Source organism: Exserohilum turcica, assembly GCF_000359705.1.
Source record: "Exserohilum turcica Et28A unplaced genomic scaffold SETTUscaffold_25, whole genome shotgun sequence".
NCBI classification, from domain to species: Eukaryota; Fungi; Ascomycota; class Dothideomycetes; order Pleosporales; family Pleosporaceae; genus Exserohilum; species Exserohilum turcicum.
In genome coordinates, this window is record NW_007360081.1 from 20,410 (window position 1) to 47,991 (window position 27,582).

Below are 27,582 nucleotides of genomic sequence, written 5' to 3' on the forward strand. Positions count from 1 at the left end.
CTCAAAACATAACTGTTCGAGATCGTCTCGGTGCGGAGGCGGGACGGGTGTCTAGGTCGTCGATAACTGCTACTATGCATCATTAGCGGGTATCCTGGAGAGATACAGCAATACGCGTACCTAGTTGCGTATGATCATTCTATACATATTATCTATATGTTCTGCTTACACGTGTGGATGGTTCAATCTTGTCGCTTGTCTGTTCCGCGCTCATCATTCAACAATGCGCCTGAGCCTTCGACCAGATGCATCCAACTCGAAAAAGCGCCTCTCCTGGGCTCGACCCATGCGGGCTCGTGAGCGAAGAAGCATAGTGTGAAAGGGCTGCTTTGGGGTTTGCGAAACTTGCTGGTGACGAGGTCTGCGACGTGCGGCGGCGGGTTTGTTAGGTGATGCGGAAGCTGGATCCTTGCGCAGGGGTGACGTGTCGGGTGGAGTTGGAAAGGATTGCAGTTGGCGATGCGATGTCTTCAGCGATGGCGAGGGTGAAGGAGTTGGTGTGAGTTGCGGAGATTGTCGACCCCAGCTCGGTTCAGGGGTTTCGTTGCATGGCACTCGTTTGAAAGGCGCTTCCGTGTTGTCAGTCGCTTCCCGCTGATTCTGCAGCCTCAATAGTGCAGCGTGGAGAGGTCCAGTAATGTACTGTTCTTCATAGATTCTCAGTACGTGGTCTGGTATAGTCGGTGAGCGCGGCGGCGATGCCATGTCATGTTTTGATGATATCATGCGTAAATGTCCGATGGAGGACGCGGTGCCCAGATGGTCGTGAAGTCCATCCTTGGCAGCGCTAGTCTCAATGGGAAACCTGCGCCCGCATCATCCCACCTTGTATCTTCAACCTATCCTGCACCCTACAACGCGACCACTTGTCTAATATCTCAACTTCATGGACCCATATGGCGATGAAACTGATGGCGACACCGAGCCAGATGTGCAATCATGGGACAATGTACATCTCGGAGCGTCCAATGGCGACTTTGCACGATTGGTGCCACACTCTCCAGCGGCTCGCACGCTTTTCAGTCAGGTTGTCCGGCTTCTTGACAGTGATGCCAGTAAGTGGAATCATGTGCGCAGCTTCATTCACTACGAAGCTGCGTATCCTGACGACAGCACTACCGGGAGTAGTTTTACCACTGCAACTCCACCTCCTCAGCATGAATCCGTCCAGGAATACTGTGGGTACTACCGACTGAACATGACCATTCCTCCTGCAAATGAAAGTTTGGGCTGGGTCTTGGGAAGTTCCCGAACAAACATGCCAGGCAACTTTGTAGACTTCCTTCTTGCTCCGTTCACCAATAAATATGCTCTTCATTCGCGCCACTGCAGGCTGCGACGCCTGCTCGAAACTGGTGTATTACTGGCTATATCTGATAGTAGAGAGGTAACTTGTCGCTGATATATCAGTGTACCATCGACTTATTCCTATTGCAGGTCAGTGTCGACGGCAAAATCGTCCAACGCGACATGAAAAGGGAGGAGCAGGATGAACAAGATTATCAGGCTTCTCTACAGCATGGTACCAGCATCGGACTTGGCGACCTGACTTATCGTCTCGTATACACAGATTTAAACCCGAAGCAACAACAACGCGAACTCCAAGAAGCCCTCAAGCGAGCTAGCACTGGGCTTGATAAGTCCGTCATGCTTCTGTCACCAACACCATCCAGGCACACTATTGACTACCATGGCTACAGCATCTTCGATGCCAATCTTCACGGAACAACTAGCACTGTGTCATTGGGATATGACAAGTCAAATGGGAAGCCGGTCGCCGTCAAAATGGTCAAATGTACTGCTGCGCAGTTCAATGACCTTCGAAAAGAGATTGAAATCTTAGGCCGCCTCAACCACGTAAGTTGCGGTGGGTAACAAAAGAACCTGACTGAGGCTTTGTTTAGGGGAACGTTTGCAAACTTGAAAAGGTCGTCAATTGGGACTCATCCGCCGATCCACGTACGTGGCGTCAGGATGAAGGTCCAACGGTGGGCCTCATCATGTCGCCGCCAGCAACCACTGGAGCGCTGGACTTGCTCACATCCTGGAAGTCTCTTCCTGATTCTGCTACTTTTCTTCGTGACTCGATCCGCCAGGTAGCGTCCGGCCTCGCTCATGTTCACAGCCTTAACATACTACACCGAGACATCAAGCCCAACAATATTGTTTATCACTCTACCAGCCCGGTACATGCCATAATCGTCGACTTTGGATGTAGCGAGCCGGATCCGACAAGCATGCGTCATGACCGAGGAACAATGACTTATCTTGCTCCGGAGGTCATGAGAGTGAAAAATGGAGAATCAACTCAACCATTCTCTTTCCCATCAGATGTTTGGAGCCTGGGTGTTACTCTTGTCGACTTCCTGTTAAACAAGCAGTTTCACAAACAATTGGGAGAGGCCGCAACCTATGAGAAGTTCCAGAAGACTATGGCAATGAATACTGTTGAGCTGCACTATCCGGATTTCTGGAATCTGGTCCTAGAACTTTTAGCATGGGATTCTGAAGTTCGACCAACGGCAATGGAAGTGGCTCAACGCCTCACGGATCAAGAAGAAACTCGGCCCGAGAAAGTCTCGCGACGCGCATCGACGAACGAAGATCCATCGGCCAAACGCGAGAAACTCCAGATCTAGCCACTAGGATCACACAAAGAAGCAGACAAGATTTTTCCTCGCACTGAGGACAGATTGGGTGAATCAGGCTTGTGGGTATTGCTATCACAAATCGTCTTTCCACGGCAATGTTAAGGATCCTCAGCCTCTATAAACCGTGTCCAATCACCATCCTGACAGAAGACGAAAGGTCTGACTTCCACAGCAACGCACAAGAATACTAATCAGCACCACGCAGAAGACAACATAGATGAAAGAAACAAATATTGACCTGTCAAAGGACATCTCGTATCCGTCACCCGCATCGTTGGAATCAATAAGATAGGCCTCACCACGCCAACACTCATAAGTGCCTTCGTCGCTGTTGTTGGAGATCGCTATGCATGCCCTGGGTGGCTCAATCACGAAGGTTTCTGGGCAGGTGCATCACAGTGTTGAGGGCGACCTTGGTCGTCTTGCTGACCGAGGCTCTCTCTATAGAGCGCATACGACGCATGAAGGCTTTGGCGGTATTCAGATGACCAGGAAACTACGAGAGATCTCGTCGAACAATGTGGAGAAAGCTTGAGGATGGAGTACGGCTACGGGGAAGACATTCATCCTCTCTCCAGTTGGAAGCGCTCTCGCATGGAAGACAACGTTGATGTAGCTCTTGGTAATACTAGGATCGTCGTAGTAGAAACAGTTGTCTATAGTGAAAGTCTTCCATAACTGCTGAAAAAGATAAAGGGCAGCTTTGCGGACATGGAGCACGGTACGTAGAGAAAACATGGGCGTAGGGTAAGCGCAATAACCACATGCTATCCCGCAAGGTATCTAAACGAGATAATGGAGGGGGGATGTTTCTAAGTACCCCTAGCTGGCGCCTCTGTGTCGTCTTTCTCTACTAAGAGATGCGATCTTGGTTTCTGTAAAATAATTGCAAAGTTAGAATTAACAGGGTTAGACCCTAAGCGCTGCTCTCACTAAGCACAGGCCACACCCACAAACACCAACTCCCTACCAGACTTTATCTTGCGCTACATCTATCGTAATACTATAAAAGGTAGTGCACTAGTTGCGCGCGAATGATTTATATTATTCACTTAAGTTGCAGCCGTCTTCCATAATTGAGGATTGAGGAGAAAGGTTTGTTCCAAATCTTAGGGAACAAGCCCCCTACGAACCAAGAGCGCGAGCCACAAAAATGGAACAAATGTTTGTTCTCCATGGAATAACTGTCAGAACTGATTGTCATTTCATTGGTTAAACTCCTATAACTCTTTTCCACTACGAATCGCCAGACAATCGCACGACATACTTTAGTTATACTGTCTCGCCCTAACCTGGACTGAGACTAGGCAAGTATACCCCTACCCTGTGTAACCCCGTGTAACAGCGATCTTATATAATCTAGTAAGCATTTCTAGTATAAAGGCACACTAGACCTATACTAACTAAACTAATAGCTTCTAGAGACCTAGAGACCAAACAGCGAGCTCGAATGCCAGAGCGATAAAGAGTCTAAGGAATTCTGTCAAAAAGTATAAAAACTCTTAAAACATCTAAGAGAAGCGAGTAAGCTCTATCCTCTTCTTATTCCTACCCTGATTCGAAACCGGTTTCTAGCTGAAAGGAGGAGGTTAGAAACGTCGCCGGCGTCTGAACTCTCCATGAAGCATACATTGCAGCAATAGGTCAAATTTCAGAGAGGAAAGCATCTCAAACGTAGACGATAAGAGGCTTGTCTTTATGATAGCGCTGCCATAGTTACACTACATAGTTTCAAGTCGTGTACGCGCCCAAAACGCGTTCTACAGGGGGGATGTTCTAGCGCCTTACTGTTCCTGCGGATCACAAAGACGCGTCCTATGGAGGATCAATCGCGCTATGCCGTTGGCAGAAGAATCAGGGCTGTTCCGCGTCGGCATCTTATGTTAGGATAGAGTACTCACGTGATTAGGGTTGAGAATTTCTAGGGTTAAATTACTCACATCTAGCACATACTGCTCCCTCAATTGTATGCTCCTATCCTCATCCTGTCGAGTGTAGAGCACAATTCCAACGCAGCCTACGTTGCCTTTAAGCAGCTTGGCGAGAATAGACATGACGACGTCATTGATATAGTCGCATAGTTCGGAGCTGCGTGATCGATATACCTCTACAAATCGACTCTCTTCCCATTGAAACACGGCACAAGAGTTAAGCGCCAAATGTCATTATTGCCTAGGCGCTTAAAGTACGTCTCGCGCGCCTACGCCCTAATTCCGCTCTAGTATCCAGCCTCATCGCTGTCATCATCACTATAGAAGGCCTTTTCCCGCATTTGGAGAGCTTCATTCTCCTCCTCGATCGTGTCTGCCATGGTCTGCAACAACTTTGCATCATCAGGGTCGTGTACGTAGACGCGCTTCGTTTCCTCTAAAGCTTCCGTGGCCTTCTTAAGCCAATATCGCGTTGCTGCCAAGTTTTCTTCATGTTCGTTCTCCTCATCAGCCGTGCTTAGGACCATGCAAGCTTTCAAGCGGTAATATGGCGACAGGTTCTCAATCTTTAGGAATGTGCGCATAGTTCCGCCAACTTGGCCAGTGACGCTCCCACAGAGGGCCTGCGCAACGTCAGATGTGGTGGTAGTAGATGTCAACATGAAACTCGCCTTCTGAAAACCGGCATCGAACAGATCCGTCGCATCTTTGATTGTTGTCATTGAGTTGTTGTCCTGGTGCAGTGAATCTGGGTTCACAACCGGCAGAAGGTGGGGTCCTGTTTCAACTACCGATGCCAAGGATCTCATTGTGGTGCATCAAGTTTGTAGTCAGTACATGTAATTACAGATACAGTGTCACTATATACTTACTGCACGTGGTCTGTCACGATCATGAACCAGGTAAATTCATCTACTGTCTTCCTTTGAGCGGTGTGTTATTCTCTGTTACCATTTTCAGATTTACAGTCACGTCTCAAAAGTCTGTTCCCCCGAGCGCACGGGCCACGATCACCACTTTTTCCCACAACTTCAACCCCGTGCAGCTCCACCAAACCACGTCTAAAATTAATTTTGAAATAATCAAATTGAAGCTATTGATCTCAATATTTTGTTTGGTACCCAGATGCCTTGCGCACGGCGTTGAGGCGGCGCGGCATACTCGAAATTAGCTTAGTGATCAAAGAATCGGGTATGGCAGACCAGGCCTCTCGCAACCCATTTTCAAACTGTTCCCACTCCTCTGCAGTGTCGTCTATATAGTCAAATTCGGGGTAAAGCTCATAGAGTTTCTTTTTAAGTGCCCACTAGAGGTGTTCGATGGGGTTGAGATCCGGAGAATAGGGGGGCCAGTCGATCGTCTTGACGCGGTGATCTTTCAACCATCTCTTGGAGATACGAGCAGTATGAATAGGTGCATTATCCGCCATAAATAGCTGGCCGCGTCTGTAGTGAGGCAGGAGTCCTTCCTTAAGTGCCTCCAAGTAACTCCATGCGGTATATCCGGCTCGTCGTCGTGTCTCATCTCGTTGCATGATCACGAGAGGACTCCTGCCTAGGACACCACCACGACCGATCCAGATAGAAGCCCACACCATGCAAGCGGGCTGCCGACCAGTAGGGACAGCCTCTATCATCTTGTGAGACCATTTCTGCGACGGTAATCTCCATACCCAGGTGGTATTGTGGCCAGAACCGCGGGCGATACTACACTCGTCTGAAAACTTTAAAATAGTATCACCGTCCCACATAAAATAACGCCAACGCCGAGCGAAAAGTAGGCGTTTTCTAGCTATAATCTAGGTAACAAGTGGCCTGCGCTTCGCTCTAAACTTGTGGTAATCCATTCGAGCAAGTACTCGTTGAATGGTAGCACGAGAGACGGTGGAGCGGCCGGAGGCAGAGTCCCATAGGTTTGCCTCGCGATATAGAGCGCTATACTCGATCTTAGGATCTTTTTTTATAACTCGGAGTAGCTGTCGATGGTCCCTATAGATCAATTTAGGTGGGCGGCCTATCCGATCGTGCTTGGTGTAGATTCCTTCGGTGTCCCATTGATGGATAATCTTGTTTACTGCGCGGCGCGTGCAGTTCAGACGCGTCGCGATTTCTGACGTGCTGCATCCACCCTCCGCTTGGGCCAAAATATATATCCTTTGGGCATCTGATAATTCACCACCTGGCATTCGATTACGCGAAATTTCTGTGCAAAAAGATCTCATTTAGGTGGAGTTACATGGTGTTGAAGAAGAGACTAGTCTGAGGATATTGGGATGGTGGGGTAGGCCCGTGCTCGGGGGAACAGACTTTTGAGCTAGTACTGTATGTTATGCTTCTAATTAACTAGTGACCTGCTGGCTGTCTAATCAAAAGCGAGGAAACTTCATAACTGCTTACAACAGTGTTGTGGATAATGATCCATAGATGGCATGGTCCGATAAGATTGGTAGTTAGCGTACTTGCCTAGCTTAGAACATGCATGGCACAGCTGAACACATATCGACACCGAATCAAAGCATCAGCGACAGACCAATGCGAATGCGGACAGGTAGTAGAGACGGTGGAGCACTTTTTGTTCCGCTGCCGAAAGTGGACGACACAGCGAATAGAAATGCTGCAGTGTACGCAGATAAGCAGAGGAAATATGTCAATCTACCTAGGTGGCAAAGCAGCGACAGACGACGCGAAATGGGCGCCAGACATGGACGCAGTGCGAGCGACGACACAATTTGCTATAGCAGCACGAAGACTCAATGCAAACTAATATCTAGCTACTAGGTAAACCTAGTTAGCTACTAGCGTAAACTTATCAGCAGCCTCGTGGAACAGGCAGTAGACAGCGCTTCAGCCGCCGAAGACAGGACGTTGAACTCTTGGAGAATCTATCGGAGAAGCCGACTTTAAGCCAGTTTGCCACCAGCAATACTAATCCACGAGCATTTGATAAAGAATAATAGTAGAGAAGAAGCGTGCCAAGGCATTGAGTAGTTAAGTGTTAGATTGTTACGAGTATGAAGGTACAGCACCAGACATGCCAAAGCAGATCACAAGCAAACAGTCATGTATTTTCCAAGACGAATCACTATAGGGCTACTCTAGTGTTGCTGGGTACTTATAGAGCTATCTAGCGCCTAGCTTACTAAGATAGCTAGGGCTGAGCTATTCTGGGCTGGATTGGTCCAAACTGGACTATGTCCTGACAGTAAGGGCTCTGACTTAGATGATAAGCTATATAAAGAAGTGGGCTAAGGAAGACATATGGGCTAAGGAGACCAAGACGTACATATCATAGAAAGTGTAAAATTAGACTAGCGTTAATAGCCCTTTCGGCTCGGCCGCTGGGCGTAAATAGATTATGTGTGTGTGTGTGTGTGTGTGTACAGAACTAGTTACCACAAATTGATTCATACATATGCTTTAGTGGCAGAAGTGCCAACTCACTAGCTATTCGGCGAAAGATCTTTCTTGAGACTGGCCTAATTACGTTTGTAACTTCCTACCACAAAGGTTACAGCATTACAGGATCTGCTAGAATCATTCATCCCTATCTACCGCCTGAGGTTAGCGAGCTCCTTATCTATACTACCTTTGGCTTATGGCGCCCTTCATTAAGCAACTAGAACGCCTTACACCAGGTTTCGTACCTACAAGCATGGCCTCCTCCCTTCTGGTAGGTAGATGGGCAGGGGTAAAATGCGCTACCCGACCATAATTCCCTTTCGACCATAATTTCGTTTGGCATAATGTGTAGGTTTGGATTACGAACACCAACTCTCCACTATACTTTATCTAATAACTCGCGCTAGTGAGCTATGTCTAACCCACTTCTGTTAAATCGCTGCGAGAACTACAATCACTACTGGAATCACCAGTATCCATAATTAACCGCTTCCACGGCTTAGTGCCACAGGTTTCGTCGACGATGGTACGCTGAGAAATGTACGGTGTGTCCTCCGACACATGCGGGTCTATTTCGATCATCTCCAGTTTTCCAGCCTGAGAGAAAAAGAAAATACACGCTGTCTCGTAGCAAGAGTGCAGACAACAGAAATGTAAACGGAAATGACTTCCAGGCAACGTCTGGCAGATTCTTAGGTGTTCCACCCATCGTGACTCATTTTCTTTACTTTGCCAGCACATGTTCAAGAACCCTTTAGCGGTTCGAAACACAATTGGCGGAGTTGCCCGTTCGGGGTGATCTGGCGCCATAGAAAAGTCCGGACACAACGCACCCTCTTGTTCAAAATTCGCCCAAGGAGATTCCTGCCATGCAGACGCTTGCGGATTTTCCACGCCTGGGATTCCTTGGTCATGATATTTCTGACTGAACCCGTCGATACCTCTGACTAGTCTTCCCTGAGATGATAGGTAATAAAGTACTACCCTTTCATGGAAACCCTGAGTATCGCAGTACTTCGTGAACTTTCCTGATATAGGTGTGCCAATCCAGGCCTGTTGTAAAGGGAAGGACTCTCTGGTATGCAAATTGAACGGTCCTTCCCATTTGTCTTCATTCATCTCTTCATCCTCATGCATCTCAATGCTGAGTATGTCTCCATTCGAATCCTGGAAATAAACGCGCAAACCGAGGGATAAGAGTGCTGAGTTCTGATGAACTTTGATCTTGCTTTGCTGCAGATGCCCCTTGAACCATCTGCCCTGCTGAACAGAGTAGACCATGTCTCGAAGATAGTACTTCTCATCTGCAAAGAATACGTAGATCTGGATTGTTGATGAGGATAACTTCACCACCAAGTAGGTTACTTACCTTCGAGTCTTTAACTCTACCCAAACCTATCGCTAGGGGTGTTCCAGGAGCTACTTGGCTGCTCACTATGGGAGTTTCCGCAAAGGAGTTGAGAATCCCGAGAGTGACCAGTACGAGATGATTCAACGAATTTTGGAATAGCAAGAGAGTTACATTGCCCTTTGTCTCATCTAGAGTCTCAATGGCGAATTGACTTTGAGGATGTGGTGATCTTGAAAGGCTTGGGACTGCTAGTTCAGTCAAAGGACGGATGGGATGTTGTGGGAGCTGAAAGCAGTCTGTGACCCATTCCATTCCGGGAATGTCAGGAATGACGTCCAATAGCATGGTTGGCTTAGATCGCTTCATTGTGTTAATAGAATACCAGACTATATTAAAGCCACTTACGCGTATGATACGCCATGTCGTCACATCCTTTAACTCTTCGGTCCATTCTTGGAGACTAACACCAAAGGTTCAGAAAAGGTTGCAACATGACTGGGCCCAAACTCACTTGGAACGGGGATCTCTACCACCAAATTTTACCCAAAGGCCAGCTTTGGTGGCGGTTCGAGAGATGCTGAACGAATCCTGGGACAAATCTTCCTCTGAATGTGCTGAAAATTTCATGTCCAAGTCATAGAGCCATGGTCCAGACTGAAACATCGCCTCCCCAGAGGCAATTTTTCCGCCCTCTTGCCGATCGCTTTCCCCTTCACCCACACGTTCGAAGCTTCTACTAGAGTAGATGGCTCCGCCGAATGTTACGATTGGACAAATAAATAAGCCTATTTATAAGTTAAAACTGGTGAGTTTAGTTATTAAGTTGTAGCGAAACATTGAACATACCAAACTCCTCATGAAACCGCCTCCACTGGTTTAGGTCATTTGGGAAATTTCTCAGTTTCTCCAGTCTGGCCTTGCATTCTGGAGTCAAGTCAAGGGCAGCCGTACCAAGCTTGGCTATCATTTTAGGACACTATGTTCCAATCAGAATAGGTCAATGCGATAGCAGTTATATTACCTGATAAGTATAACTCCTACTCTGAGCTAATTTCTTTCTCTGATGACGTGCCTTTGACTGTGCATTTCGGACATAGTCAGCCGTGATGCCTATTTTGGCCATCTTCCAAGCATCGTACTTCCTAGATCCAGATTGTTAGCTTCGTGGTTAAGGGGATAATTAGTAGGTACATTTACAATGCTCCGGCAGCATCAGCCGCATTGATGTGACTACTATATCCAATAGCTTGGAGAAAGCTGCTCATGCCCTGCACGTGCTGCTCATCTGTTACTTCCGGAAGTTCGAAGCTTGGGTATTTTCCCTGCCGCAACTGAAACGCTGCTAAGGTTATTGTTGCAAGCTCGAGGAGTGGAATCTTATTCCGGAACACGTACCTTGAGATCGAGCTCGTTCGACATCCCCATCTGAGTCGATCACCCAGGCGTTGAGAGCTCCGGCATCCTGAAAATGCGGCCAATAATCCTTAGCCTCGAGCCGAAAACCGCATGATGAAGACATTTTGGATATGGTACATCAAATTGATGATGGAATTTAGTGTGTGAAAGATGGAAGCCTGGTGAGACGGCTCGAGCAGCTTACCCCGCTAATGGGGTTTGGCCAGCCAGAAAAGTCTTTTGTATCTGACTGGATCGCCTAACTTCTGTACGACAGTGGAACGTAAGCATGCAAAAATATAATTATGTTATTTGTGAGGCTAACTTGGGTCCCATAGTGCACGTCACCATGGCTGAAGGCATGCATCCACTGAGAGGCTTAGCCCGGCTCCGCGTTTCATATCCCATCTTCATTCTACCTCTCGCATTGTAGCAGTCCGAGCTTGCCTAGATATAGCGCTACATGCAGCCACTGCTCGTATAACCGCGAACGGTAAGCGGAGTAGGAACAGCCCACTCCAAGAGGAGAACGGGCGCCTGAGGACTGGCGTGGCGCGGAACCAGGGCCGGTCCACCAACAGGACAAGACCCTTGCCTAAACCTATCAGGGTTTCTAACAGGCGACTCGGAGGACGATCGCGCTGCACCAAGCCAATTATTAGCATGTATTCCAAGGTTCTCTTAACGTGTCGTGAGTGCTCTCACAAGAAAAGCAGGCCTGTGACAGGGGATTAGGTAAGCGCGGGAGCGGGGGGAAAGTGGGGCGTGCATGCTAAATGCCGGGCAGCCGAAGATAGCTGATGACTGGTCTTTGACCTCCCTACCACATTCAGATTACATCACGCTTTTACAATAGCGACACCCAAGATAGAAGGCGTGTAACAGTTGGCGGATATTGCAAAAGAAACCTTTGCAACCGTAGCATCACTGTTCGCCTATCAGACGCAGCACGAGTCTGCGTGCTGCCTTTCCATTACACTCCCACATCATCAACTTCCGGCTAAGAACGAAGGACTTAGAGAGTGTCATTGCGCATTGTTGAGGCGGCTGCAGACCTGGCTTTGCTCGTGCTGTTTGACTCTTTGAGAAACGGAGAAGCTCGAAGAGCATCAGCTTGGATCTTCCAAAGTGGCGTGGCAAGATCGATAAGCTGTGGTCCGAAGTCTGCCAGCATCTCGCGAACTTGATCTTCAGATGCGCGGGGACAAGTCGAGAGCGCTTCATCCGACTGGAACGTTGCATCCTCCCATTGTTTCTTCCATTTAACAACAGCTGACTGCATCTCTTCACTCTGCGTATCCACCCCCATTGCCACCATATAGAAGGAAGAAGTGATTGCATGCTTCGTTTTTGACTTGAAAAGGCGCACACTTGAGCACTTTGTGAAGATGCGGATGACCTCAGTGGTATCGAATGATTCTGGCTTATGCATGACTAGGACCAGTGACCCTTGATTGCGTAGACGCTGAAGTGCGAAGACTAACTGGCTCGTGGCTAACCGTAGCCTCTTATGCGACTCATGATGTTCGGCATCAGCATGCGCACTTCGAGTCGTTGCGCCCGTCGCGCCACAGAACACAAGGTCAAACGTCTCGTTCTGAAACGGTCTTTTTGATGAGAACTTTGCAATGTCCGGGTGTTGAGTCGGTATGGATGTTGCTGGCCGTCCCATCTCGTTTGCTAGCATCGTGATATCGGCGAATTCTATACGAACCTTCAAATCGTCCCTCCATCCTGGCAGCATAACTCGCAGACCTCCCATCCTTGATGGCAATGTGATGCCCCGTATCCTGGCGTCGCGATGTTTACGGAGCACAGTTTGGGTGAACCCACCCGGGGCCATACCGATATCCAGGACTCTTGGGGACTGATTCCCATCAACTGCTGCGAGTGTAATGACTGATGTGTTCTCATCCATTTCCTGTCCGATCTCACATGTCATCTTGAAGAAGCTTTGCAATCGCTTCTGTGTTTTATTGGCGTTGTCGGATTGTGCACGACGAGCTTGGAAAAACCGATCGCCCTCGGAAGTATTCCAACCCTAACCGTACGTAAGTAAAGGTTTTGATATCTTTCCCTCCTAGGTACCTTCAATCGGAGATCAGCCAGTGCTTTGAAACTCTGACTGTTCTCTGTTAGATACTGTGCTATGATCGCCGACACCGAGATTTCCTCAGGTGGCAAGGTGCCGCGCATCATCTCCTCTAGGTCTGGGTTCATGGCTGGAGTGTTGCTGAATTGAAGTTTGGGAAACTAGATGGGAAATATCTAGCGGTCAAGGCCGGAGGAAGGTTATCAAAGGATGACAAAAGGATGGAAGTGCCTACTTCTCCAGCAGTTCCACAGTATCTTGGATGTTGTGCTTCGAACAATGTTGTCGCAAGGGCCCCTTCTTCATGTGTAGGAGTTTACATCTAGCTGCGGGGTACGCAGGAGGCTGTACGATGTGAGGATCCCCAACAGACCGTGTACAGCGCATGCATGAAGAACACCTCCTTGATGTGACTAGCTTGGGACCAGTCAAATCAGCCTGATACAACTGAAATTCATGTTAGTGCTCTATAGACGGGAGAGATTAACGGTGAGGAGCCTACTGTACATGCGAAGTTGAAGAACAGATAGACTCGTTTGCGATACCAAAGCTCGTTGAGTACTTTGCTGTGTGATCCCTGCGCAGTGGTGTGTTTCTCAGAATCATAGCGGCTAGCGGTTGGTTATCCGGGTGCTACGAAAGGAAACCCGATAGACCATGCATATCTATCGGCGTGTGAGCCTGACAAATGATACCCTAGCAGCACTCCGAACGATGCAGGATGCATAAGTGGCGAAATACTCGCTGAACATGAAGTGGCGTTGCCGTGCCCTGGAACACCTCCAACCCAACCGATCTCACACTTTACCTTTGACACGACCTCGACGAGCCGGTTCAGACGCCATGGCACTGACTTCTTCTTCTGGCAAGATTACATACCAGCTTGTCGCAAGCTCATATGCACTCAACGCGCTTTTCCAAAGCTTCTTCGTGCTACCAACCAACCCTGCATCTCTCTACCTTTCGAACGCTTCTCAAAATCTGATCATCTGCATTTCGGCAACGTGTGTCGTCAAAGCGGTCTTCAGTCTCTGGTCGAGGCCCTTGTTAAGGGGAAAGAATGAAGAATCTAGACTCTCATGCACTTGTAGGCTCTGGTTGTTGTAAGCAGGCGACCTTTGATGCCACACCAAACTTCTGTTGCCTAATAATGACTTTATCCGGGTATCGCTCGCTGCTTTTGGCAATGTCATGAGTCAACTGTATGCTGTGATACTGGTCCAATCAAAGTTATGCTTGTCGAGGATGTGTTTCCGTACAAACACACACACACACACACACAAGACGGGCCGATGTGCCGCCTGCGATACAAGGTAGGCGGCGCGCAGAAAGCGAAAGCTGCAAGTGTATGTAGGTGTACATATCCGTAATTCTGTGACCTCCACGCTTCGTCAGTACAGTGCTACCATGTGTCACCTTCCAGATAGAGTTTAGTCCTTGTAGGATGACATGCGCAAGCTGCAGGCTGGCTTTCCTCCCCTTGTCACAGCGTTGAAGGAAAGTAGCAATTTTACACGCATTCATACTAGTCGTTCATATCTGTGGAGCTATCATCTCGCATCGCCGCAGCCACGCCTGTGTCCAGCTCCCAATTTATGGTTTGCCGTCTTTCCACGACTTCATAGGGCTCTTGGTTTCGACATTGATGGCAATGGGTAGGCTCTGTAGACGGGTGACGTGATTCCAGGATTTGACCGTATTCGAAGCCACGGGCCAGAGACAGTTAGTGTGGTTGAGGTACGGGCAACGGCGATATTGAATATGGGAATATGGCATATTGTTTAGATAGGTCGACAAGGTAGTGCAGACGCTTTCTCAATATCACGTCTATAGAAGATGCACAATATTACTAAGGAAATCGGTTGGCCATGATAAAGGCAGGACATAGAAAAAATCTTTTCCCTTAATAGCAACGATCTAGGCTCCCCATCTAATTCTGCACTTACTCAAGCAAGGTAACCAGAGCGGCATCTATTTCCAGAACAGTCGTTATCCTATGGGCCTTGGGATAGATGGCGGCAGATGCTGTAGTAGGCTTGATACACTGAATACCATCTTGACCTGCTCCAAAGACAATAGGGCACCTAGCCAGCCTTGTATATATTGGCTGGATTGCCACAGGCGATGTGGTCTGGTGGTATGTCATGAACCACGACAGACCCAGAACGAACAATGGCACCGTCACCAACTCGCACCCCGGCTCCTACGACGCAGCAATCACCGATATAGACATTCTTGCCGATGTGGATATCTTTAGCGACTTCAAGACCGTAGCTCCTTTCCAATGCTTTCAAATCAGTTGGTGTTTTCAAAGTGGTGATGGTAACACATGTGCCAATCCTGGTGTTGCTTCCAATGGTGATCTTGGCTGAATCAAGTAGTTGGGATTTAGGTCCAATTACGACATTGTCGCCAACGGTGATATTATAGCCGTAGTCACAGTGAAACGGTGTAGCAACGTGTGTACTGCTACCAAGCCGACCGCCGACCGGACTGTCTCCGTAACAAGGCTGAGTCCATGCTGCCTCTATAGCCGCTCTGAAATAGCGCTCGTGCATACATTGTACAGCCTCAGGTACCGCATCGACAGTGTTGTTGAGGCGGTGTAGTACAGCTGCGCATTGCCTTCGATCCTCAACTAACTGAGAGTTGTAGGGCATGAAGGGCTCTCCGTCTAACATCTTCTGCTTCTCAGTTTTCAGGGAACTCGTTGCTGATTTGTGCCAAGATAGCGATGATCTTAGCAACGCAGCAGTTGGGAAAGCTAACAATGGAAACCGAGATGATTGTGCTCTTTGTTGGTGAGCCTCGGACGCTACTGTAGAAGGTTCAATAGTGACACAACCCATACTCTGCGGTATCTGGTTATATACGGGTAGGTTGTGGTATGACGAGGGTGGGGTTTGAATGGGATGCGTTACTCTACGGTCTTGGTTAGATGTGTCTCTCTCGTGAACAGGTACAGGCACATGTGGAGATGGAGGTCGATGAGCAAGCAGAGATGATTGCTCTCTTGGATACGATGCGTGGGATAGATCATGGCTGCCCGTCTCCCCGCTCGATGCAGGCGATTGATACCTGCGTTCTTCGCCAGTAACGGCACTGTCAACAGCGTCTGCACTTCGGATGAGATCATGGGGGTCTTGATGGATTCTCTGGCTGCTACCAAGGCTAGGGTCGCCGTTGAGTATGTATGCAAGGTCGTAGCCGCGTGGTCTGCTTTGGGGCCTCATTGGGAAAGCATCATGATGCTGCAATAACTGGATGTCACCCTGAGGTGGTTCGTGGGGCCGAGTAGTCCGTCGCTGGCTATACCTGCGATAATATACTGGAGACTGCATGTGCTGCTGTGCAAGCTTCAAGTTCTTCGACCTTTTCTGGCAGGTGGGTGAACTACCTCTGACGCTCCGGTTTGAAGCCGACAGAGTCGGAAGACCACCAGCTTCAGTCTCCAAAGAGCTAGTTTGTTCCGAAGTATAGCGTGCACACTCTGCTGGAGTCGCTGCAGGCAAAGAGCATGTTCTGGCTCTTCTCTCCCTGGCTGAGGCATTCACATCCTGCCTGGTAAATGTCTGCCCGGCTGTGATCTTAGTATCTAGCTTCAATCCTAGCTGTGAGGATGAAACTGAGGGTGCAATCGATGTACGATCTTTTGCTAAAACAGGTAAAGTATATGCACGCATTCTAGGGTGTTGTGGGATGGATCCACCGTGTTTTAGAAATGGTAATGTTGACTGCTCGGAAGGTGCTAAAAGCCTTGTGGGTCCATCGCTTATGGCGGGCTCAGCCGGTGCATGTCGTATCACAACCTTTTCATAAGTTCTGCGCTCCTGAGAAAGTCGTCCTAGTGATTGTTCTAAGCTCACTAGAGACTTGCTTTGCTTCTCGACCGTTTCGTCTGGAAGTAGAACAGATACAACCGTTTTGAGAACAGGTCCCCTCTCCGTCTCTGCGTAATGTACCGCTTCAGCTTCAGCTCGAAGTTCTGGCTCTCTGTAAATAGACTCGTCAGTAGGTGCGATGGGCGTGGACGCTAGGATCTCCGGCTCGCTGTGCATTTCTTGCGGTTCCTGTGTCTCCAAAGGCTTCTTAGCTGCCAACAGCGCCGACGGAGATGAACCTTTCTCCTCAAGCGTACAAGCATAGGCTTTTTGTGGCTCCTGCCTAGCCAGCTCCGACAGCCCCAGCCCATCCTGACTTGGACTCTCCGGAATCTCTCTTTCCTTGCATCCTACGTCTTGGAACTTTCCTACAAGACCAGAGTGCGACGATAGTTGCATAAAGCCAACACTGTCGACCTTCTCGATGCAAGCAGGGGACTGAGCATGCAGACTGTGTCGTAAGCCCAGCGCGGCCGGATCTCTAGTGCCCAAATTCTGTAAACACGTAGTCAGTAAGCCATACTAGCATTTTTGAGGAAAGATCACACCACTTCATCCGTATCGCCAGCACCGTTCACGGTTGCTGTGTTCTGCTGGTTGGAGCCTGATGTTTCTTTCAGTGTAGTCGTAGTATTGATTGTCAAAATGACGTTGTTCTGCCTAGCAATTATGATATTGCAGGTATATGAGTTTCTATCCTCTATCGCACACGCGCTTTGCTGTTTCTCTAGGAAGAGCGAATCGGAATTGCGCCGTGACTGATGCGTTTGCTGCGGAGAAGCTGTCGGGGCGCTTTGACATTGAGGTAACCTCTTCGTTGGAGGTTGCTTAGCCGTCACCAGTCCCGGCGACCCGCCCAAGGACTGTATTCGACTATCGGCTTCTCCAAACGATTGAGCTTGACTGTGGGTATGTCCGACAACGGTGCTTCGAGCAGCAACGATCTCCTTCCATTCTGCTTCTAGGGCTGGAGTGACGAAGTCGTGCGGTTCCCATGTCGGGTTGTACGAACGTCCCGTCGCTGGGTCAATACCCTCCCATTCCACCAGGTAACGCGACCCGTTGTCCTTCAGGATCCTTCTCGCCGCCCAGAACTTCTCGCTAGCAAGCCCATTTCCTTGACAGGGTTCAGATGCGTTGGTGTAGGCGAGCCGTGTTCGACGACGCTTGTTTTGGGCAAGAGTGTTCAAGGTCCGTTTTCGCTTGTTCGCTGTTTGCTTCGAAACCATTTCGCCATACGACACTAGGTAGTCGTGTAAGTTGAACAGACTTCTTAAACCGACCCTACTGTTTGAAGGTCTGCTTTACATATTTTCCAATATCATTTCTGCTTTCAATGCGTACGTTCTTTGTGGGATTCAAATGGGTGACGGGGTAGGGCGCAAGTACGAAGGGCTTCCTAACGGTTGGGGTCAAGGAAGGATCTGCAAAACTGGAGAACGGCGTGAAGTAATGATATCGCACAAGGAAGACCTGCAGCGAACATATGGCAACACGTCGCGTGACGTTGTGAAGTCAAGGAGCCGTCATCGTGTTCAGCAGCTGGTCATTTGGACTCCGTAGCGGCGCGGTTGCCAAGACTGCTACAGTGCCCGTGCACCAGATGAGCACCATCGCCAGTTGAGCACCCCCACCACCACAACAACAAAACTTCAACGCGTCAAAACTCAACCAATATGGACCTAATTCGAGAAGCGATTGCAGAAATCGAATCGCGAGAACTAGGAGATAAATTCTTGTATCAAGCAATCGCGAAAAAGCATGGTGTAGCACGAATGACGTTGATGAGACGACACCGCGGCGAAACTGAGGCCTATGGCGTGCGCAACCTCTCCCTCCATCCACAACACGAGAAGGAGCTTGTACGATACATCGATACGCTTACCGAACGACGTTTGCCACCTACAAAGGAAATGATACAACGCTTTGCTTCAGATTTGGCTGGAAAGCTGGTTTCAGAAAGCTAGGTTGACCGGTTCATCCGCCGGCACCCCAACCATCTCATCTCTGCCCACAGCAAGGGGATGAGCAAACTTCGTTGCAACGCCGATTCAGGAGCCAAGTACAGCTTGTATTTCAAGCTTCTAGTTGAAAAGATAGAGGAGTACAACGTCCAACCCTCCCATATATTCAATATAGACGAAAAGGGGTTTTAACTTAGAAGGATTAGCAGAACAAAGCGTATCTTCTCCAAGGCACGTTAGGATAAAAAGGGGGTACGCCAACCGCTTGAGGATGGCTTAAGTGAGTGGATCACCGTTGTGGCGTGTATTTGTTCGGATGGGAGCGTATTGAGTCCTTCTCTCATCTTCAAGGCAGCCAACGGAGCTATACAAACAAGCTGGGTTGATGCTGTACGAGCAGGAAACTACTCAGTATTTACTACGTCATCACCCTCTAGCTGGAGCAACAACGATATCAGGTTGCATTGGCTCAAGGAGGTGTTTGAAAGAGAAACCCGGCGGCATGCTTCAACTAGGTATCAATTACTACTCCTTAACGGCCATAGATCTCATGTTACAATAGACTTTATCAATTATTGCCACGATCACAAGATCCTATTAGCTGTTTACCCACCTCACGCTACCCATACGCTTCAACTACTTGATGTAGTAATGTTCAAACCTCTAGCAAACGCTTACTCAACTCAGTTGACTCAATACCTTCAAGACAGCTAAGGGATACTCAATATAACTAAAGGAGACTTCTTCCCGCTCTTCTGGAGGTCCTAGACTAAGGTTTTCAAACCTCCCCTCATTAAGAGGTCCTTTAAAGCAACTAGGATACACCCACCCAACCTAGACGTTGTACTTAGTAAGTTTGCTAAGGAGGGGTCAGATTCAGAAGCCAGTTCAACCTCTGTACTCTCCAGGGAGGATTAGCTCAAGCTAAAGACAATTGTACGTCGTGAGGTGAGGGATCGTAACAGCAAGGACGTCAGGAAGCTTCAACGAAGTTTACACCACCTTGCAGCTCAAAATACACTCCTCCACGGCGAACTCAAAGGCCTTAGGCAGTCCCTAGCCATCAAGAAGAGGCGGGAAACCAAATCCTATACCCTACAGCTTGAGGATCATCCTAAGTATCATAGTAGAGCTGTTTAGTGGTCACTAACAAGCGTCAAACGAGTTCAGGATAACAAGATACAACAACAACAACAAGCCAAGCTTGAAAAGCTTCAAAAAGCCGAGCAAGCCGAGATCAAGAAGGCAGCTCGCGATTGCCAGCTTCAACTTCAAAAAGCAGCCCGTGTTGAGCGGGAGAAGGGTTGGGAGGAGACCAGAAAGCGGAAGGCTGCAGAGAAAGCCAAAAGAGAGCATCGTAGAAGCCTCCGCGACGCTGCCAAAGCTATACAATTGCCCCAATCAGGTAAGCGCAAAGCGTCAAAACCTCATAAGCCAGCTACAAAGCGTCAAAAGTGTGGTGGTGTTGCTCCAGCTGTGGTGGGAGCCGCAAGGGTTGCACGAGCTGCTCCACCGCGTAGTCGACGGCAACGACCGATAACGCCCTCTAAAAAAATTTCTAAATAAGCCAAAACTTTCGTAGGCCTGTATATAGTATAATCCTAGCTTTGCGCAATTTTATTACGATTTGTGGTGGCTCTACAGCCTCATCTTGTTAACTATATTAAGTTGTTAGGGGTGCTCAACTGGCGATGGTGCTCATCTGGTGCACGGGCACTGTAGGTATCGTGTGTGACGGCCACCCTGAACATCACAACACGAAACTCAGCCCCAACTCCGACGCGTCGTACTTAACTCCACCACCATGAGAGTTACTGAGGACGCGCTTACCGTAATCGAATCGCTAGAACTAGGAGCATATTTTACGCACCAGGACATTGCTGATTGCGATGGTGTGCAGCGATCTACGTTGTCCCGAAAACACCGAGGTATTCATGTGTCAAGCCCATGATAAATGGACTTGAAATCCGCTGGTGGCCTGTTAGCACACTCGTTGGGATGAGCCCAGGAACCCTGTTTCCTCTCACGTATGGTTAGCTACAAGAGAGACAATATTAAACAAGTAGCGTGGATGAGCTCCTTAGTGGGCTTAGCATGGCTTCATAATCAATAAGGGGTCCAGCGTGTCGCCAAAATTTAAAAGTGGTATAGCGCCTTTTTACAGCCAAAACCACTCATCTTCCAGCCACAATAACAAAAGAGCAACCCAAGATTACGCTGTTCTGACAACTGGAAATAAAAGATACGCACTGAAAGTATATACTAACGCCATTTGGCTCTTTTATTGCAGCTTGAAGTGGTGGTGTTGTAGCGCGGGTTTTGTTTATAGTTAGCGGGAAACGGAGAGGCTGGTTTCATGACCAGGCAACCGATGCGACCATACGAGTGGAGACTGTCCAAAGTTTCGGAGGCCCTGCAACAATTGTAAGCAGCCTATCTTTCTCAGGATGTTCGAGGTCTTAATATCGAAATTGGGGAGCGATGGGGTCATTTCCGAAGATATTGCTGGAGATAAGATACCAGCCAAGGAGTAGACTTGCAGACAGTATGAGGAGAAAGCGAACAAAACGTGCAACCTATAGACGTAGAGTAATCAGATCAATTGAGGTAGAAAAGCCTGTACTGGGGCTGTAGCACGCCACTAAAACCAAATAGTACACTGGCGGCGATGCATTTGCCCTAGCAGGCATCAGAATGCTGACTATTGCCTATGCAAAGCGGAGCTGGGATATTGATTGTTAACTTTACAGTGCTTGTAACCTCAGCCGAGGAAGAGCTAACGTACAGTTCCTCTACGCAGGGCTAGCAGGCAGAAAGGCCCACAATCACATGCTATAGAGCCACATGTCAAGTGCTTAGATATATACCACGAAATGTCAGTCTTTGCGGGGATTTTTTCGTGCGTAGTTCAAATGAATAGACAACGTCCGAGGTGCGAACCAGAGGTGGCGATCCACACAGATTGTGCGCCATCTGTTATTTATCGCCAGGAACGACCTGGGATGATTCAAATTAGGTTCTCATAGGCGTGGAAGAAGGTTTTGCATATCAACAGATTTACAGAAAGTTGACGTTGGCCTCACAGGCGAAAGTGCAAATTTTTCCTTGAATAAAATGCACCTTTGTAAACTAGAACGTGGACGTCTATACAGCTGTAATTTTTTGATTGATAAGTCGAGGTACGTAATCTGAGAAGTTCGATTACAAAGCATAAAGTCGATAAGTTTAATTTCCGTTTCAAAGTCTAAGTACCTTCCGACTGGTCAGACATGGTGAGCGTTCCATCACACGTGGATGTACATTAGTTCGATTGAACGCATACACGCGTTTTTAAGAGTAGGATGTGCGATTGCACGACCGGGAAGTATCAGGGTCAGAAACAAGACGCATCATATGCTAGGTACTATAACTATAAATTTTCGATTAGCTAGCTTAGTTTGATACTTAAGATCGCCGCCACGATCTGTAATGTGAGGCAATGCCACTAAGGCGTAACCAAGGATACCTAATCTTAGCCTAGCCCATCACATCTACCTAGCCGCCGTTTATGCGCGTTTCTGCTTTCGAAATCGGGCTAAACCGCCAAACCGGACTAGCCCGGAATCTATCGCCTGCAAAGACCTTGTTAGATTTTTACCGCTGCTGTGCGACAGCGCCTGAACCGAGCTGACGGTATACGCGATGCCAATAAGTGCCTAGTCTATGCATATGAAGCAACCACAAGAATTCCAACAGACTCACTCCGCAAAGATGTGTTCGGTCATGATTGGCCAGAAATTGTCTGCTGACGCTGGTATGCCCTTTCTCGCGCCCGACCGATACTGCGTCCGCAGTACTAGAGGCGACCCCAATGCTGTTGGTACAATATACACTAGCCGCCATCGCATTATTCCGCTTTGCCCTTCACCACCATTGAGCTCGTCCACTCAGGAGACTCTTAAGAAACGTATAAGATCTCTAAAATCTTTCCACAGTGTCGTCATGTTTGGTCCGGTTTATCTTGATATCCTCACTTTCTTCTACCCGATAGGAAACACGCCTGCAACATGCCTCACACGGGATTTACCACGTGAAGACAAAGGAGACTTGCTGCTTCTAGGTTGTGGTGACGTTCGTAACGTGTTGTTTACACTATACTCCGAGCAGAACAATTGTATGTGTAATATATAGTAAACTTCGTAAGGCTGACGAAACATAGCTCGCAATTTTGATATCACGTGCTGTGATATTCAAGACGCTGTCATAGGTATTTGCAAAGCCCTCGACCTAATTGTCATATTGACGGTAGCAACAGCAAGGAACATATTGCTCTTTTCGCTTATTCTCGCGGACACTGATGGCAACCGCCAGAGAATAATTTGGGATATCTACTACCATTTCTACTTGGACGAATCCTCCCTAAAGGTCCTGACGGATCAGGCAAAGGAATTAGTTTCTCTGTCAAACTCGTTGGACGCATGGCATGGAACAAAATATGGCAGCATACTGAGGTTTTGTGATCTCTCAACGTTCACCCGAGTGAGAGCCTTATGGAAGTCATATTGCACGCAAGACTCGAATGAGAACACAAGAGTTGTATTCAATCATATTCTCGAATCGAATATCCAGCGCGCTAAGGAGGTGAAGGCATACTATGTTGGGGGCGAAAATGCATACGTGACTACAGGAATACGTTCTGCAGCCCCAGTCGGTATCGCATACGCGGAGAACGCCCACGTGTTGTATCAACACTATTGGAAGTATGGGAGCACAAGTCAAGATGCTGAGGTCTTGGCAAAAACGAATCTTCCAAACCCTCTGTTTGCTTTCCATACCATTGGGGCGCCTACGCTCCATTATGGAACGGATCCGCTTCTGGGCTTCCATCTTGCGACGGCATTTGCACCAGTAAAATATACCGCTTCAACTGGATCCTTAGCAAGGTCGGTTCCCCTTCGCGTCACAGAGGCAGCACATCTTCAGTTTCGAACATGGTGTCACGCATTTCGGTTGTCTTCTCAGATGAACTTAACCATTCGGTTCTTTGCGGGAGATGCGATCGCTTTCGCACATGCACTGCATCATCTCGAGTTATCTGGGCATGATTGGTCAGGAAATGTCTATCGAGATGTCCACCATTTGAGTCCGATCGAGCTCGACAAAAAGGAGTACAGCACCACACATGGAGCACCCTTCGCATTCAACGTTGTGGACACTTCCAACCTCGTCGATCATGTGGGATCTCTCAACCTACTCTCAGCAGTATCACCCTTGCTGAAAAAAGACACATCTTCTACTCTGTATACCGAGTCATTGGTGAGGAGAGAAAAGGATCATCAAGCATACGTTGACTCCATACTTTGTGGAGATTTTGCCACCATGTCACTGTTGCTTGATCTCTTCCCAGTCGAGTATTGGACCAACGCGTCTAGTTCATCTACAGCCGACGATGTCACACTCGAACAGGTATTTCGCGCGACCGATAGTAGCAACCGTAGGCAAATGCGCGTTAAGTTAACGTGGAAGCGCCTCATTTCGCTTCCAGCTGCGAACTCGGGGATGATAGAACCGAGACTACGATTCAACGAAGCCGATTTGGCCCACATCCTTCACAATGTCTACCGAAATATGTTCCAGCACGAGAACGCACTGTCACTGTTCAAAGACCTCGACATGCTCAAGATTGAAAGAACCTCCACATTGCACTACCATCGTGGTAGTTTTGCTGTGTTTCTCCATCGGCTTAGAAATCGAGTTGCTGTGAATTGGCATGATTTGATGAACCGTATCATCGGACTGATTGAAAACGATTCTACAATCACAATGGGGAGGAATTATATCCAAGAGCTCTATCTCTACCTCCATACCCTGAATGTCTACTCTGCACAGATATTTACTCAATCGGATAATGTGGTGACTCTGGCTAGAGATGGAATCGGCGGATGGAAGGACCTTCCGAAAACAGTTTGCATAACCCTAAAAGTGCCAAGAAACAAGCTGAGCGCTCTGACTGGTCTTGATCCAACAGATGTCGGTACTCCAATCGGCCACTGTATCGTGCAGTCATCTTTGAGTTCGATAGTCGGGCGCTGGCAAAATATCTTCTCTGGAATCCAACTTGCGTTTGGTATCATCTCGACCGTTGGCGAGATTCATAGCAACGAATATGCAATTCAGGTCTCTGAGGACGATTTGAGGTGGCAGGGTAAATCCCCACTTGTGGTCTCATTCATGACCCCATCTTGGTTCCTCCTGCTTGAGCCGAAAACTGCCATCATAGCTTTTGGACTACACAGTACACCGCAGACCTGTACTAAGTTCGTTCAATCATTGGGGTTCGAGATGAATATATTCGAAACGACATTGGGAAATGACGATTGTGTTTACATTTCAAAACATCCACCCAATCTGACCAGCATTGCATCCGGTCACTGTTTCAGTAGAGCCGAGCACGAATCCTCTGGATTGGCACAAGGAGAGATCAAAACGACCTTTTCCGCGATCGTTCTGCAACCAGAGGGAAAAATTACCGCCCTTTCTGGTCGTATGGATCTTCTCTCAGAAAGACTGAAGCGTTCTCTGAGAAGTGGTTGTGCTGTAAAGACCACACAAACAGCCCCATGTGACCTTGTAATTGCCTTCAACGGTGAGGATGCCCAGATTTTGTCGTCATTCCCGGTTCCAGTCTGTGGTGATAGAAGTAAAACCCGCATTGCAAGAAAGTCTTCTTATATAGAGGTGGAAGCACCTCTCCATTGGAGTGTATGGACGAGCTTTCCAGCGTTCTCTCCCTCGTGTATATGGAGGAGAACTGCGAATGTACATCATGTCGACGTGAGATTGTTACCAATATTGGATCGGAGTCGCCATGATCAACTCAAATGGCTGTCGCCGCACGTAGCAGGCATGTTTTCCAAACACGAACGAACACAACGTGAGCAATCCTTGTCCGTGGCGGATGTTATACCTCCAGATGCCCGAGTGGGCTTCAAAGACTCAATATTCTCTATGTGCATGCATTTTACTGGAATTCAGGGAAGACAATTACATATATTCGGCTTGGACAATCCAACTGGAGGCGGAGTTCACTTTCTCATTTTTGTGTCTTGCATGAGACTAGATCTTGGCAGTCAAACTGTCGTGCTCGACACGGGTGTATTGCCAATCATCAAGAGTCTCGTACCCTGTATTGCAGGGTTCTTGTCAGCAGTCACTGAGAAAGGATTTTGCCGTATCAGAGTCGATGATGAAGAACTCAAACTCTGGAGGCAGACACTGCCGTCATTTGCGGAGAGATGTAGGATCTGGAAACACCATCCTACATGCAACCGTGATGCAGGGTACATTCATCAGACTCAAGATGATGCCAACGATGTGTTTTGTGCCTGTGGCCGTGGCTTTCTTCTCGAAGATTTCGTTCCAGATGTTCCAAATTGGGCTGATGTACGTGGGCTGGTTACTGGAGCGGCTATATCCCCAATATTCTCAGTTCCCATGATTGACCCGCCATTCGATGGTTTGCTAAACCTAGACCCAACACAAGGAGGTTGCACGGTATGTGGTAACGGAGAATCTATTGGTGGAGGAAAACTCTTGAAATGTAGTGCGTGTCATATCACTAAGTACTGCTCCTCGAACTGTCAAAAGTCTGACTGGAGGAGCCATAAGCGCATTTGTAAAAGGTGGACTTAATAGCGCAATGAAGGGGCAATAGTGATATTTGATAAACTAAAAAAGGTATCTAACTATTTAGTATCATTCACTTCGAAGGCAGACTTTCGAGAGTGTTGTCTCCACATGCAATTCTGAGGACAAATAAACCATTCAGGCATATTTCCTCATAAATCATTTTGTTTCATTCAATTAACCTGCCATTCTTTTATTTGTGCAAGATGAATGGTGCAAGATCATTCTAACGCTGTTTGATATCAGGGAACTAGCGACGGGGCACTCTACAACAAAGAAGTGCTATGACTGACCGTTCGGAAAATACGGCTATGTAATGATGTACTGTTCCCCTGCTCACCTGAAAATAAAATGCAAACATTGCACACAAAGAAGCCGCCTGATTGACTTAAAAAACTGGTAACTACCCGGGAAAAAAATGAACGATCGGCCAGTAGAGCCTGGCTTTCGCAATGATAACTGTGCTATACGCCACTACCTTGTCAGCCCGCTTCCGCCCTCGCAGTCTCACTTGTGTTTTGCTTCGATTCGTTCCGGGCCTCAAACATTATATGTCATCCCACTGAATTGCAGTTATTCTGTAGGTTGGAATTGATGCAGAGTGATAACTCACGAACTTGTGGGCAAAGTAGAGTATAGGCAAATGGGGGCAAGCGTTTCTTCGAAGGAACCGGAACCTGCCAAACTCAGGACGCTTAGGGAGTCTTTAGTGCATACATGTTCAGAGGGAAGGTCGATGTTTGCAGTGTCAGTCAAAGACTACGCTTGTCGGTAGGGTCATATAATAGTTCTGTGGAAAAAAAAAGGCGCTACTCTCGCGCAAGGTCCATCCAGCCGCCGAGTTACAGCGGGTTGACTTCTTCTATGATCAGTAGTAAATGCAAGAAGCGCCTAAAATTGCCGATTTTGGTCTACGCATGATGAATCTCTGTGCGCAGAAATTATTTATTCATAAGATATGCGCACGTGATGTCTAACTAGAGACCTCTCCTAATAATCAAGCCTTTGCTAGACCCCTGGCATATGAGCTGAGCATAGATGTTGTTGAGTTTGTAAGAAACTTGTAACTAGCTATACCACATATCGGTAAGAAGCACTTTACCATGCTGTACTTTTCCTGTAGGATGCGCGGCGCAGTTGCTTGCAATAAACTGGCCTACCCTTGTTTGCACTATGATGCATTGGGAAGTTCGCTTGAGATCCGTCGGTTGGAGAGCATAAGTTGCTTACTGGCAAGCAGTCGTGCCACTGCGG

General features: G+C 48.0%; 7 protein-coding genes across 7 annotated transcripts; 2 read left to right on the top strand and 5 right to left on the bottom strand.

Moving 5' to 3' along the window:
* Positions 1–213: 213 nt before the first annotated feature.
* SETTUDRAFT_161769 (uncharacterized protein) lies at positions 214–705 on the bottom strand (the record flags this gene model as incomplete). The annotated part of the gene is made up of 1 exon (XM_008028460.1): positions 214–705. One exon carries the CDS (start codon positions 703–705, stop codon positions 214–216), a length of 492 nt encoding a protein of 163 aa, XP_008026651.1.
* A 493-nt stretch (positions 706–1,198) lies between these two features.
* Positions 1,199–2,639, top strand: SETTUDRAFT_111439 (uncharacterized protein; the record flags this gene model as incomplete). The annotated part of the gene is made up of 3 exons (XM_008028461.1): positions 1,199–1,387; positions 1,438–1,857; positions 1,929–2,639. 3 exons carry the CDS (start codon positions 1,199–1,201, stop codon positions 2,637–2,639), a joined length of 1,320 nt encoding a protein of 439 aa, XP_008026652.1.
* A 2,230-nt stretch (positions 2,640–4,869) lies between these two features.
* SETTUDRAFT_40104 (uncharacterized protein) lies at positions 4,870–5,391 on the bottom strand (the record flags this gene model as incomplete). Its single annotated transcript, XM_008028443.1, has 1 exon — positions 4,870–5,391. The coding sequence occupies one exon, from the start codon at positions 5,389–5,391 to the stop codon at positions 4,870–4,872; it is 522 nt and encodes a 173-aa protein (XP_008026634.1).
* Positions 5,392–8,397: 3,006 nt separating this feature from the next.
* Positions 8,398–10,850, bottom strand: SETTUDRAFT_40105 (uncharacterized protein; the record flags this gene model as incomplete). The annotated part of the gene is made up of 8 exons (XM_008028444.1): positions 8,398–9,324; positions 9,350–9,691; positions 9,737–9,791; positions 9,843–10,116; positions 10,178–10,307; positions 10,353–10,473; positions 10,529–10,670; positions 10,727–10,850. 8 exons carry the CDS (start codon positions 10,848–10,850, stop codon positions 8,398–8,400), a joined length of 2,115 nt encoding a protein of 704 aa, XP_008026635.1.
* Positions 10,851–11,807: 957 nt separating this feature from the next.
* SETTUDRAFT_65469 (uncharacterized protein) lies at positions 11,808–12,880 on the bottom strand (the record flags this gene model as incomplete). Its single annotated transcript, XM_008028454.1, has 2 exons — positions 11,808–12,767; positions 12,815–12,880. Coding segments are annotated over 2 exons (1,026 nt in total), but the record flags the coding sequence as incomplete, so codon positions are not given.
* Positions 12,881–14,902: 2,022 nt separating this feature from the next.
* On the bottom strand, positions 14,903–17,928 carry SETTUDRAFT_29033 (uncharacterized protein; the record flags this gene model as incomplete). Its single annotated transcript, XM_008028436.1, has 2 exons — positions 14,903–17,194; positions 17,248–17,928. The coding sequence occupies 2 exons, from the start codon at positions 17,926–17,928 to the stop codon at positions 14,903–14,905; spliced, it is 2,973 nt and encodes a 990-aa protein (XP_008026627.1).
* A 447-nt stretch (positions 17,929–18,375) lies between these two features.
* On the top strand, positions 18,376–24,959 carry SETTUDRAFT_29034 (uncharacterized protein; the record flags this gene model as incomplete). Its single annotated transcript, XM_008028437.1, has 4 exons — positions 18,376–18,561; positions 19,834–20,068; positions 22,862–24,847; positions 24,949–24,959. 4 exons carry the CDS (start codon positions 18,376–18,378, stop codon positions 24,957–24,959), a joined length of 2,418 nt encoding a protein of 805 aa, XP_008026628.1.
* Between the last annotated feature and the right edge of the window lie 2,623 nt (positions 24,960–27,582).